The 13,839-nt window shown below is 38.5% G+C and overlaps 1 protein-coding gene across 1 annotated transcript; it reads left to right on the top strand.

Moving 5' to 3' along the window:
• The first annotated feature begins 5,800 nt into the window (after positions 1-5,800).
• On the top strand, positions 5,801-12,885 carry LOC107665744 (aggrecan core protein-like). Its single transcript, XM_016456757.1, has 17 exons — positions 5,801-5,877; positions 5,956-6,339; positions 6,452-6,626; positions 6,801-6,928; positions 7,018-7,311; positions 7,552-7,848; positions 8,079-8,262; positions 8,387-8,514; positions 8,597-8,890; positions 8,979-9,074; positions 9,172-10,326; positions 10,425-10,538; positions 10,908-11,066; positions 11,154-11,236; positions 11,340-11,484; positions 11,735-11,917; positions 12,027-12,885. Exons 1-17 carry the CDS (start codon positions 5,802-5,804, stop codon positions 12,110-12,112), a joined length of 3,981 nt encoding a protein of 1,326 aa, XP_016312243.1. The 5' UTR covers position 5,801; the 3' UTR covers positions 12,113-12,885.
• Positions 12,886-13,839: the final 954 nt, after the last annotated feature.

The raw sequence follows: 13,839 nt of genomic DNA, 5'->3' as shown, positions 1-13,839 counted from the left end.
ACTCGAATCCTTAGTCATGTCATTAATTCTGAGGCAATTTCTCTCTCTTTTGTGACATACTTATGTGACAGAGGTTCTGAGCCATATTTCAGTAATTTGTGAACATTAGCCACTAAAAATGTTTCTATCCCATGCCGAAAAATGAAAAATGAAGCGTTGGCAGTCCTTGACTGGCTTGAAATTTGTCACCTCAAAGAAAACACTACTGTTTTCCATTCCATCCACATGCTGGTCTGAAAAATAAGCAATGAAGCATGTTCACTCTGATGAATACATGTTTCTCGTTTTCATTTTAGAGAGGAACTTGAGCAAACATTGCGATTTGCAGGATTCCTGCTGTGAACAATCAAATACACTCTTAAAAATAAAGGTGCTTCAAACGGTTCTTCAAGCGATGCCATAGAAGAACCATTTTTGGTTCCACAAAGAACCATTCAGTCAAAGGTTCTTTAAAGAACCATCTCTTTCTTACCTTTTTATAATCTGAAGACCCTTCTTTCGCCACAAAGAACCTTTTGTGAAACAGAAAGGTTCTTCAGATGTTAAAGGTTCTTTATGGAACCATTTAGACAAAAAGGTTCTTCTATGGCATCGTGAAGCACCTTTATTTTTAAGAGTGTACTGTGCCACGACAGTCTGAATGACATCTCTTTTAGTATTAAAGGTAGTTTATCTTCAAGTTATGTTCTGAGACCCACTGAATCAGAATCATGAAGAATTCTTGGATCTCTACATACATTTACATTATATAATGTATAATTGTATATTACAATTTTTATTTATTTTACATTATTACATCTTGTACATATCTTAATAAATATCAATGTTGAAAACAGACTTTGCTTCTCAATATTTTTGTGGAAATAAGGATATATTTTTTCAAGATTTTTTGATGAATAGAAAATATTTAATTAATTATTAAATTATTATTATTATCATTATTATTATTATTAGATAATGATTATTAATGTCTTTACTGTCACTTTTGATCAATTTAATGTGTCCTTTCCGAATACAATTATTCATTTTCCAAATGTTTGAATGGTAGTGTATCACAGTTTCAACAAAAACATACTGATTTTTACAATATTACAGTTTTTACTCTTTTTTGATCAAACAAGCCTCAGTGTGGAGTATAAAAGATTGAATATAATTATTTATTTTAACAACATTAAAAACCTTAACTACTACAAACATTTGACCTGTAGTCTACTCAAGTAATTTTAATTATTAAACAATAATTACATTTAAGAGCATTTAAACATGCAGTACAACACATATACTATTGATATTGCTATTTAGATGATGTCATCGCTTTACCGGTTCATGACTGTTAACTAGTATCCAGGGACGAGTAAAATCCTGGCCCTAATGAACTCACTCCATCCTCCACCTCATTCAAACTCCTCACTGAACTACAACTGTTATAGACTAAGTATGTTATAAGGGTCAGCTTTCCACCGTTAAGAGCAGACAATACTTGCAATTCTCTGACTTCTTACTATATTTTGAAATATACCTCAATGGTCACTCGCAAGACTTCGAAGGTTGTTAGTTTGATTCATAATGTACGCACTAGAGCAACAATGTGCTAGTATGAGAATTAACAAGCACAGCTTGTGTGACCAGACACAATGTTTTCGTTTGAGCCGTCCATGGTTTTCCTGGAAATTAAATTTCTGTTTTACACACATGGTTTATAGCTCACACATGTGAATATATTGCAGGTTTTGTTCATGTTGCACGTGTAACGAGGTGTACCGGCTCATTGGAGGTCCCTACTCAAGACATTGTAGATATATCTGTAGAAAGTAACGTTTACTAGAACAATCGAAATGGTTACGTCTGCAGAAAAGGACGGGCAAAAAACGTTCAATGTGTAACCAGACCATTTTTATGTAACTTGTACTGAATCTCTGCTCTTTTAAATGTCTGAAATGTTGGCCGTTGCAGAGTTTTCTCTTACATAATTAGCCAGTCTTATCACACTTCCTGTGACACATTCCTTGCACAGAAGTGACTGGGCTCATGGGTTTAAAACAATATAATTTCACATTTCCTGACCATATATAACCTAAGTATGGGTGATGGATTCCATCCCATTGTTTTACTGAATTTACACTCGATAGCAGGCAAGTTGAGTTGCGTAGCCAAGATAATCAACTTGTTTGGGTAAAGGATATTAACTGCCTATTGGGCAAAGCAAGTTTCTTACTGTATAAGGACAGGAGAGTCTTAAAGGTGTATCTCACACTTCAAGAAAGTGCAGAAAAGCAGCTTCTGTTGGCGAGTCATCACTTTAAAGTTTGAACTGTGAAATTCCAGCACCATCAGACGTAGACTGATATTTGGTTGAGAGATTCTTGCAAGATTCACCAGTGTCTCTAAATATACCACACACCAAAGGCCCACAATAGAGCTATAAAACCTGTACTAAACAGGAAACTGAAGCCCAGACCGATATTTCCACATAACTGACAACTGATGCACAACAGATGATGAAGACTGATAAACTATGCACATTTCATGATATTCACTACTCTAATTGTAAACAAACACAAAGTAATAAAGCAATGACCCCTATGACCTTTTCTGGTTTCTTGTATAGAGTTTAATTAAAATTAATTAAATTATTAATTACCTAATTAATAATTAAAAATACCTAGCTAGAAAATATTAGTGATCTAAAATACTGATATTATGGGTAAGGGGAAACTGGGGTGGGGTTGCTTGGTACCATTTTAATTTTTGTTGATTATCTCTGATGAAACAAACATAAAGGCAAACCAACTAACTGCAAAAGAAAATGAAATGAAAATGAATAACCAAGACAGATTCAATGACAATAAGTTTTCCTAGTTTTTTTATTTTATAGAAATATATCAAAATATAACAGATTCCTGTATCTATTAATTAACATTGATCAAAATATATCTCTGTAAATTCTTTTTAAAAACATGTTTAGCTGAGGGGAAGGTATTCATTTTTATCAAAGCAAAAATGCCCATAAAAATCAAAAAGTTATCCTCACTTTGACACATTTTGAGCTTTTAATGTATTTATAGAATCAATGATTGTGGGTAACATTACATTTTTGTGACAGCATCTTATTACAACTCATGTGTCAGTCAACCCCTGCAACCTATCAACCCCAGTCTACCCTAAAGTTATGATTTGAGCATTCAAAATGCCACTCAGTGGCACTCAATAGTCCCCACTCCTACCTCTCTGCCTCCCTCTGCCCTTTTCTGTCTCTCTCTCCCACTCACTTTGCTAAACTTGTGCCCAATTTCAATTAGATCCCTTTCTGCTCCTGACTCACACAGGGAAGGCAAGCAGTCTAAAAACACAGGATTTTAGAAATTTCCCAGCCGACAGATTAATGCAAGGCACAAGGACATTACAAAAAGCAAACAAGAAGGGACACTACTAGTTTGGTACGTTTTTTTATTTTTATTTATTGTAGTTAATTATAATATTGCTTGAAAGCTATTAAATGCATAAATACATACATACATATATATATATATATATATATATGCATCATATGTTTAATTTATTAATTTGTCTATTAAAGTTTAGAATTTTGTTATACAATTTTATTGGTTACATGTCTAGCAACTCTAATATTTTGTTATATTAATATTATTATTTTCTATAAATTATATTATTTTATTAATATTAATATTCAGTATTTATAAAGCATGTTAATTAGTATCATGAAATAATTCAACATTCAAATTAAACTGGATGAATGGATAGAATGGATATATTTTATTAATATATAACCAATATTATATTGGCATGCTTGCCTTTTAATTTTAGTTAGCATCTACTGTTTTCTCATTTTTGAGGAAAGTAATTACATTGAAGTTTGAGTAACATGGGTGTTTGAGTAAGTAAATTGTTTCTTTCTGTATACAATTTCAATGCAAGATGAATGTTGCGGTTTATTAATTTGCATATAAAATATTAGTTATTTTCTATCTTTTCATCTCCTGATAAGGCTGGGCAAGGTGTGTCATAGGTAAAGATACCTTTCCAAAATGCTTGCAAGTGTGCATACGAGTCGTGATCTATGACCAAATGCATGCCTACAGATTGCATATAGTATGTCCATGATTAACATGACATACTTTCACCGTACCATATTACAGTACTAGAGTTACCTGCGACTCTGTGTGTTGAATGTGGACAGTGTTCTGGTCCTGTGGCTCTCTTGGGGTTTTGGTGATTTAGGGCCTCCTGTGGAATACAGCAGAGTGTTTACATTGGCTTTAATGCAGTTCTGCGTCCATGAGCACAGACCAGAGCAGAAACAGAACTCTGCTTATTGGCCTGTGCCTGATGGGAAGAGAACATACCACACTGGCTGAATGGAGATACTGTGGAAGTCCTCTCTCCACCCCTGCTTGACAAGACCAGAATATAGCTGTATATAACAGCATCTGAAAGGCCCATGTGACTGGTCATTTTAAAGAAGGTGGTTCGCTTTCACAGTTCACAAGACTAGAACTGAAGCTAGCCAGTAGGCAGATATACTTTATAAAGAAAGAATTTGTATTCATATTCATAAAATGCAGTTGTTCATTTTGGTTGTGAAAAAATTGGAATCATTTTTTTTTTCTGGACTAGAATGTAATCTTGTCTTCATGACAGAGGAGATCCTCCTTGACTCACCTCAGACAGCTGAGTTAACATATTTCCGTCTGTCAAGCATATGTTGAATGTGGCACTTCTCACCACACACAACCTATTTGCGTGTGTTGGTGTGTGTGTGATGTAAAAACATTTTCTGTACAGAATCTATTAAAGATAGAATAAACAGTATTACATATTAAAATATTTGTACTGTTTTTGTCTGAGCACAGTGAAAGCATGTTTAAGCTCTCATTTACTTGTATAGGAAGTGGTCTTTTGTTCTTACTACTGATCCTACTGGCATATAAACCAGTAAAACAGAAGTAAGTAAGGCATTAGAGGTGGGAGATAAAAAGCTACTTCAGGGCCGTGCCAGGATGGAGGTCTCCTACAGTCACTCAGTGCATTTAAAGCAGCTTGATTCAGAAAACCTGAGCAATAGCCAAGAGGGAAAAAATTAAGCAAAGTAGTGAATGATGCACTGTGTTCATTATCAAACTGAACTTTAGAATTTATAAATCATACAGGGAAATATAAAAAAAAATTCCCAAGCAGATTTCACAGTAACCATTGATTAAAATTCAACTTACCAAGCCCAGAACATTTCCTGTGGCTCAAACAGTGAACTATTCTTCTTTAGAGAGAGACAGGGAGAAAGAGAGTGTATGTGTGAACGCTTAAATGGGAGAGTGAATTAATGACGTCATGTTTCCAATCTATTCCAAATTTCCACCAGGAGTACAGTAGCTCAGTAAGGCCGTGTAAAGCCTCGGAAACGGAGAAACTGCTTTTGGAATGGCTTGAGTGATTTGCTCAGTTCAGTGTGCCCTACATGCCACACCTTTAGGGGTACATCAGCTTGTTACTGGGCCAGTAGTCTTAAAGTGACATCTATGTACCTTATTTACCCCTATTTACCCCCTACTCTAAGTTTCTAACAGGGGTATTAGAAACAAAGTCGTGCCTTTAAGGGTACCAGCCCCGTGACGATTCTTAAAAGTATAACTTTTGCAGATTTTTTCTGACAGCCTTTCTGACAGTTTTAGTTGCTTAGGATTTAGTTCAATGCATCACTGTTGAATATTAGTCAAATGTGTGTGGTACTATATATATAATAATATAAAGCACCCACTCTTTTTCTATATTTCCTAAGGTGAAACATGTCTTTGATTTGGCTCCTGTTATATGCATACATCCATGCCATTTCTGGCATGATCTTATTTGGGGACATGGCTGGTAGGTGAACTTTTTAGATTGCTAAGATTTACTGCTTTTAAGTGAAAGAGAATTTCAAAATGAAATTATGTTTTACAGATCAGGACAGCCCCATTAGTGTGAGTATCCCTGTGGAACCACCACTGCGTCCCCTATTGGGGGGAAGCATGATTATACCTTGCTACTTCCAGGAAAACACTGTCCAGGACCCTGGCGCCCCAACCACTGCCCCACTGCCCCACCGTATTAAGTGGAGCTACATCTACAAGGGCAGAATATCTCTTATTCTTGTTGCCAGTGGGGGCATGGTGCAGGTTGAGACAGACTACGTGGACCGGGTTCATATGGTAAACTACCCCATGGTGCCAACTGACGCCACCATTGAGATCTCAGAACTCCACTCCAGTGACTCCGGCACCTACCGCTGTGAGGTCATGCAGGGGATTGAAGATAACTATGATTCTGTAGAAATGCAAGTCCAAGGTAAGATTTCAGTTTGAAGACTTTCAAACTGTTCAGACACACAAAAAGTACATTTATTAAACATATAAATAACTGAAAGTGAGAATTAAATAAGTGGGTCAAATCTTTACAGGCATTGTGTTTCACTACCGAGCAATATCTACCCGATATACCTTGACATTTGAGATGGCAAAGGCAGCCTGCATCCGGAACAGTGCTGTTATTGCAACTCCCGCACAGTTGCAAGCTGCCTATGATGATGGATACCATCAATGTGATGCTGGCTGGCTTTCAGACCAAACTGTGAGGTAATGTGAAAAGGTCAATATCTAATAACAACATAAATAAAAACCACTTACAAACATGGGTGGTCATGAGCAGGTGTATAAGACGCAGTGAATACAATGTAAACAATACTAATATATTTATTAACCATTTAGTTAAGTTATAACTATAATAAGATTCTATGCAATTCTCCATAGGTATCCCATTCATGAGCCAAGGGAGCCTTGCTATGGAGACAAAGAAAATTTCCCAGGGCTACGAACATATGGAGTCAGAGACATCAATGAGACCTATGACGTGTACTGTTTTGCAGAGAAAATGTCAGGTACCTCAGGCAGTGTTTACAAACTGAAATGTAACTAGTTGGTGCATTTTTGCTGTGTTTTTACTTTATGGATTCTAATCATCACCCAGGCGGTGTGTTCTACTCTATGTCTGTGGAGAAGTTCACCTTTGCAGAGGCTGAAGACCAGTGTGCAAAGTTGGGAGCCCAACTGGCCACCACAGGGCAACTCTACCTAGCATGGATGGCTGGTATGGATGTGTGCAATGCTGGCTGGCTAGCAGACAGGAGTGTGAGGTACCCCATTAACATAGCTCGACCCCAGTGTGGTGGGGGGCTTTTGGGAGTGCGAACGGTTTACCTGTTTCCAAATCAGACTGGTTATCCATACCCAGACTCCCGCTATGATGCAATCTGTTATGCAGGTAAGCACAGAGAATGTAATTCATATTTTAGCTTTTTGGACTTTGTTTGCTAAATCACTTCACATTTACACACCTCAGAACAATCATATCATAATGTCACTAAAGGAACAGAAACTCAAAAAATAAAAACTTATTTACTCACCATTTTATTGTTCCAAACTTCAGCATTCAAGGAGGTCTGTGTCCTCTTATGATTCAAAAGACTGTCAATTCTCACAAACTTTGTTAATTATTTTTCAGAAAAAGACGATAAGGTTTCAACAAAGACCTCACCATTTCCTAAAATATACACTACCACGGATTCCATGTTCAGTGTGGCTACAGTCACCTCAAGCCCTTCAGACTATACTGAAGAGGTGACCACAGAAGGGGAGGTCCGTGGCCAGCTAGTGACAGAAGAGCCTCTTAACACCACAAGCATAGAGAGTCCTCTACCTTTACCTCCCAACATAACTGAGGTTGAGGAGGACATTATTAATGTGGCCACGGCTATGCCTTACTTGGGATATGAGATTCCCATGGACAATGTCACTGCTGGTAAGTAAACTAAACTGGATCCAGTGTATGACATCAAACCACATCAAATTAGCAGTGTAAACACCCAAACACCACTGAAGGTAACTGAGCCAAAGTAATTGAGCAAAAACAAGGATTTGCAAGAGTTACAGGGACAAAATCAATGGTGTATCAACTGATTTTCAAAGCAGATGTTAATACCATGTGCAAACAGTAGAGTTTAAATATGGCCAAACCTTTCTTTGCCCTAGAAACTAAGGGAGTGGTATTCCACTATCGCGCTGACTCCAGACACTATGCTTACACCTTTGAGGAAGCACAAGTGGCATGTCAGAAGCTGGGAGCAGTCATAGCCACCCCTGAGCTTCTTCAGGTGGCTTATGAAGCTGGCCTTCATCAATGCAGTGCAGGTTGGATACAGGACCAGACTGTCAGGTAAGCTTATTTTTTACAAAGTGCTGCCCTATATGTTCCTAACTGCATTTGTTTCTGTTGAATTAACTGGAATCCTGGATCAAATATTGTTGACACCTTATTTAGCATTCAACACTGTTTTCAGATATCCAATTGTGCATCCTCAAAAGAAGTGCTCTGGAGATCAGAAGGACCTCCCTGGTATACGCTCTTACAATGTTAGGCCTGCACATGAGCGGTACGATGTGTACTGTTATATGGACCAGATAAAGGGTGAGTAAAGATTAATTCATGACATAAAAATTAACGCTTATTTAATCCTCTATGATCTCACTGTTCAGTCTCTATCCCTTAGGGGAGATCTTCCATGTGAGCTCATTAGCAGGCTTCACCTACTATGAAGCTGTTGCCTATTGCAGAAAACTGGGTTCTACTCTTGCTTCAACTGGAGAACTGTACGCCTCATGGAATCAGGGTTTCCACAAGTGCAGTCCAGGCTGGCTGTCTGATCGCAGTGTCCGCTATCCTGTCCGCAACCCAGGCTTTGGTTGTGGTGAAAACAAGACAGGAGTGCATACTATTTATGCTCAACCAAACCAAACAGGCTTCCCAAACCCATACTCCAGATATGATGCATATTGCATCAAAGGTATAGCAGCTTTTAAGCCTGTATGTATGAGTTTGCAATGAAAGGCAAGACTGGGTTTTGATCTGGGAGATTCTTGATTATTTTTCAGCAAATCTGTCTATGCTGCTTGATGAAGATATGTTGAACACTACAAAGATGGGGAAGGATCTTAACATGACGGACATAACAGAGCTGCTGAGACCTGGTATGAGATATGTTGGATATCACCACTTGCTACTGCTAATCTTTACTGCATTATTGTCTTATTTAAGTATGATAACTTTCTGTGATGTGTGTTACAGTTCGTCCAATTGTACCTCCCTTGCTTGTGGACCTGTCTGAATCTGGATCGGGCTCAGGCTCAGCATCAGCATCAGGTGATCCTAATTCCAGTTCTGGGTACATGTCAGGGAGTGGCATACCCAGTGGGAGCATATCCGGTTCTGGCCAAAGTGGTGATGGATCAGGTCACCTTCTGAGGTACCAAGAAGGTGCAGATACACTCATGTGGCAGACTTCTGCCTCGGGCAGCTCTATGGAGGCAAGAGAAGGTAGTGGCAGTGGCAGTGGTGTTATCATTACTTCAGTATCATCAGGGGATCAAGAATCTGGAGAGAAATCTGGACTCTTTTATGAACAAAGTGGAGCTAGAGGCCTTCCATCGGGACTTGACAGTGGATCTAGTGGTTCAGGAACAAGTGGATTCTTCAGTGGTGAGGAATCAAGCCGTCCATCAGGACTTGGCAGTGGATCCAGTGGTTTAGGAACAAGTGGATTCTTCAGTGGTGAGGAATCGAGTGGGTCAGGCTTCTCTGGTGTATCATTTATAAACACAGAAATTATAGATCTGACTGCAAGTCCTTCTGGAGAACAGGAATTGTCTGGGGTTTCTCCGTTTGACTTGACTGATGTTAGTGGTTTCGGCTCTGCTTCCGGCCCTGCTATTGGATCTGGCTCTGCCTCTGGATTTGGATCTGGCACCATCATTGACTTTGCATTTGGCTCTGCCATTAGCTTTGGATTTGGCTCTGCTTCCGGAGCTTCAGGTTATCCCAGTCATCCCTCAGGTGAGGTATCTGGCCACATTCAGAGTCAGGATGGAAAGATTGTCATTCTAACGGACGATGAGGTCGAGTTGACGTTTAGGCCTACAATCGGAACAGAACAGGGTCGTGGATCAGTGGAGATCAGTGGAGAGGGCAGTAGTCAAGAACATTATGCTGAGGACCTCTCCATATCTCTTTCTAATAGTACTTCATATGAAGATTATTGGAGTGTCAATGAAACTGTTGATCTCCTACCAGAAAGACATATGCAACTTAATGTCATCACTGAAGCATTTGATGTGACTGATCAGTCACCACTGAACACAACACCGCCAACCACTTCTATAATCATTACTTCACCTTCAGCTTTACTACAAACACCAAAAGCTATGGAGCTATCTTTAACTGATGGTAATAGCTGAACAAAACTATAATTTTGATGTTATTTAACTGGTGTACAACAACATACTTTTTAACATTTTTAATTAAGTTGAATATGTCTTTAACAGCTTCTGCCAATTCCTGCAATCCAAACCCCTGTGGTCAAGGTTTATGCTCTCTACAAGGTGGCATTGCAGTATGTCAGTGTCATTTAGGATTCAGCGGGGAAAACTGCTTAACACGTAAGTGAAAAGTCATGGAGCATTTTAACAAAGATATCATGCTATGCATTTATTGTGACTTAAGGACAGTTTTAACCACCTTTGTCTTGAATGCCTTGTTACTTCCTACTGGCAAGTAATGGAATAATCAAACTGGACATCACAGGGTTTTTGATTATCTTGCATGAAATTATAAATCGTAGGGTACGTTTATGAATGAGGATTTTCTAGGCCATTTGAAAGGAATATTTTTTGCCAAATGAAGTATACAGACATACCCTGTTCAGTAGGTAGGGAGCCTGTCAGTCTTGCTAGTCTTCTATAACTAGCCACCCTTAAAGAACACATAATAAAAACTAGTAAAATTAATTGTATCTTCTGTGTTGTCAGCGGTACAGGGATGTACTGAAGGGTGGATGGAGTTCATGGGCAGCTGTTATATCCATTTTGATGAGCGTGAGACCTGGACCAGTGCGGAGAAGCACTGTCAAGAGCTAAACTCTCACCTGGTTAGCATTTCCTCCCAACAAGAACAAGAGTTTGTAAAAAGTGAGTTTGATCTGATAATCTGAATAAAAGACATGTACCTGCTTGTTGATCTAAATGAAAGTGCTTATACATTTCTAAATGACCTAGATCAAGCTCATGACTATCAATGGATTGGACTAAATGACAAGGATGTGCAAAATCAGTTTCGCTGGACAGACGGAAGCCCTTTGGTAAGAACACCTTCCTCTGAGATTCTTTTCAAATTGAGCGCCGACTGTGTTCTGAGGCATTTGCAGTAAGTCACTGTTTCAACCAGTGCTAATTTCTCTGCAGGAATATGAAAACTGGAGACCCAATCAGCCAGATAATTACTTCAGCACTGGAGAAGACTGTGTTGTAATGATATGGCATGAGGATGGCCAGTGGAATGATGTACCCTGCAACTATCATCTTCCTTTTACTTGCAAGAGTGGACCTGGTAAGAAGAGGTGACAGACATTAACTTCAGCACCAAGTCAGCCCTACCCAATTAGCTAAGTGATCTATTAGCCTATCACAATAGCTATTTAATTTATTGTGTTAATTTACGGAAAGTATAGTGCAGCTACATCAAGATACTTTTGTGTAATTATCAATAGACCATGAATACTATAAACTTAAAGGAACTTCTATTTTCTTGTTTTAATAGGAAGAGAAATGTTTTTGCTGTTTTACTCTTTTTACTGTAGTCACATGTCCATCGCCTCCTGAAGTGAAGAGTGCCAGGATGTTAGGCAACAGCAAAGATCGCTACCCTGTTAATTCCATCATTCGATACCAGTGTGACAGTGGATTCACACAGCGCCACCTTTCAGTGGTACGTTGCTTACCTGACGGTCAGTGGGAGGAGCCTAAAGTGGAATGCATAGGAGGTAAGTATACACCACAGACACTAGATGGCACAGTTACTATGTTATGCTCTGTAGTGTAAAGTTCCAACAACAACAGTATTTGTGTCAATGTTATTACCTCCCTCAACAGGCAAAACAAACCACAGGCTACGGAAAAGATCCCTCAAGACACGTCCCAAAGCAGTCAATAGTCGAACGTGGAGGAAAGTCCTCTAAACAAGACAAAAAACACACCTCAAAACATCCAGAGGACTGTTATTAATAAAGATCATCTCAAAGACAAGGGAATAACTTATGTAATGACAAACTTTACTTAGTCTGTCTGGCTGATTGGTTTACAAGTGCTACTCAGAGCTATGTTTTGGGGAAAAGAAAGATATCTGGGTTTATTTAAATTTATTTAAATAGGATTTTATTCCTCCCGCTTACGTAACTCCTGGGCCACAGGAGATAATCTAATCTAAAAAGAATAGACTACATTTCACAGAGCCCCCCTTGAGTTTTCACTTTAATTATTACATAATCACCACTTAGTCCCTAAAATAAAAGCAAAGCACAGGAATTTACTTTACCATTAGTGCAAGTCTTAAAAGTTTTCCTCCAGGCCACAAGGTAACACTAATGCTTACTTGTGTGGACATTTTCCCACTTTCTCTCTAACAATTGGCACAATCCAAAACTGTGATGTGGCTATGTATGTTCAGAATGGAAGACTAGCTTACTACTTAGTGAATATGGCACAGTATACTGCCTACCATTTAAAAAAATAAATAAAAATAAGTGAAAGAGTAGGCATTGACATGACCATCACATGACCTATTACTCGGCATATGAGCAAAGGTGACAAAATTTGCATACTCTGCACAGTATACATACTACATACTGCAGCAATAGTAAAGGTAGTGCAGAATTATGCAGAATAAACATTGCCTCTACAATCCCCAATTTCGCCCCTATTTCATACTTAAAAGGTTAGTTCACCCAAAAATGAAAATTAGCCCATAAATTACTCACCCTCAAGTCATCCTAGGTGTATATGACTTTCTTCTTTCAGACGAATCCAGTCGGAGTTATATAAAAATCTGTCTTTGATCTTTCAAGCTGTTTCATGGCACTCGGCAGGTGTTGCATGCTTCAGTCCAAAACAAATTAAATAAAAAGCGCCCATCCATAAAAAAAGTGTCTCACACGGCTCCGGGGGGTGAACAAAGGCCTTCTGTAGCGAATCGATGCATTTTTGAAAGAAAAATATCCATATTTAAAACGTAATAATGACTTTAATGTAGCTTGCGCTCACTGTTGTAAAGGGAAGAAGTTCCGGGCGGATGACGTATGGAGGTCGGCTTTGTGCATCGATTCGCTACAGAAGGCCTTTGTTCACCCCCCGGAGCCGTATGAGACACTTTTTTTTTCTACATTGATGATTGGAAAATGCACATTTTTAAATATGTAGAAACACAATAACAGTTTTTGGACATTTTTTAGTGTTTAGTATTGTCGCATACCGTTTCCATTTGAATGTAAGCGTTTGTATCGAGCTCCATAATTACCTTAGCTTAACTTTTAGGTTCATACATTTACATGTGGCAACATTGGCCTTGCATTCCTTTTTATTTTATACAGTTTAAAAGGAGGACACAAGGGATTGTGGGCAATATTAGCCCAAAGAGCACAGATGAACTTTGGAAATCTGCCAGAAATAGTGTACCATCCTGGCACCTTTGGCATACTTTTTTTCAACATATTATGATTTGGGATGCAAAAAAAATCCTTACCTGGCATACTATTTAGGGCAGACAGTATGCGAAGTGAACATCTGTGCATTAGATAGCACAAAGGTAATACTGTCTGTGTACCTCTGGGTAACAATAAAGTTCAGAACAAGACAAAAGGCTTTAATGACCACAGCTGGACACAATTACATTTAAGTACATTAGTATTTC

This window comes from Sinocyclocheilus anshuiensis, unplaced genomic scaffold (assembly GCF_001515605.1).
Source record: "Sinocyclocheilus anshuiensis isolate Anshui unplaced genomic scaffold, SAMN03320099.WGS_v1.1 scaffold840, whole genome shotgun sequence".
NCBI lineage: Eukaryota > Metazoa > Chordata > Actinopteri > Cypriniformes > Cyprinidae > Sinocyclocheilus > Sinocyclocheilus anshuiensis.
Note: the sequence above shows the minus strand (reverse complement) of the source record. Positions and strands in the feature narration are given on the sequence as shown.

Coding starts and splice junctions, on each gene's coding strand:
- LOC107665744 (XM_016456757.1), top strand. CDS start 5,802: ATGTCTTTGATTTGGCTCCTGTTATATGCATACATCCATGCCATTTCT. Junction 7,312..7,551: donor TGATGCAATCTGTTATGCAG/GTAAGCACAGAG, acceptor ATTATTTTTCAG/AAAAAGACGATAAGGTTTCA. Junction 10,327..10,424: donor GGAGCTATCTTTAACTGATG/GTAATAGCTGAA, acceptor TGTCTTTAACAG/CTTCTGCCAATTCCTGCAAT.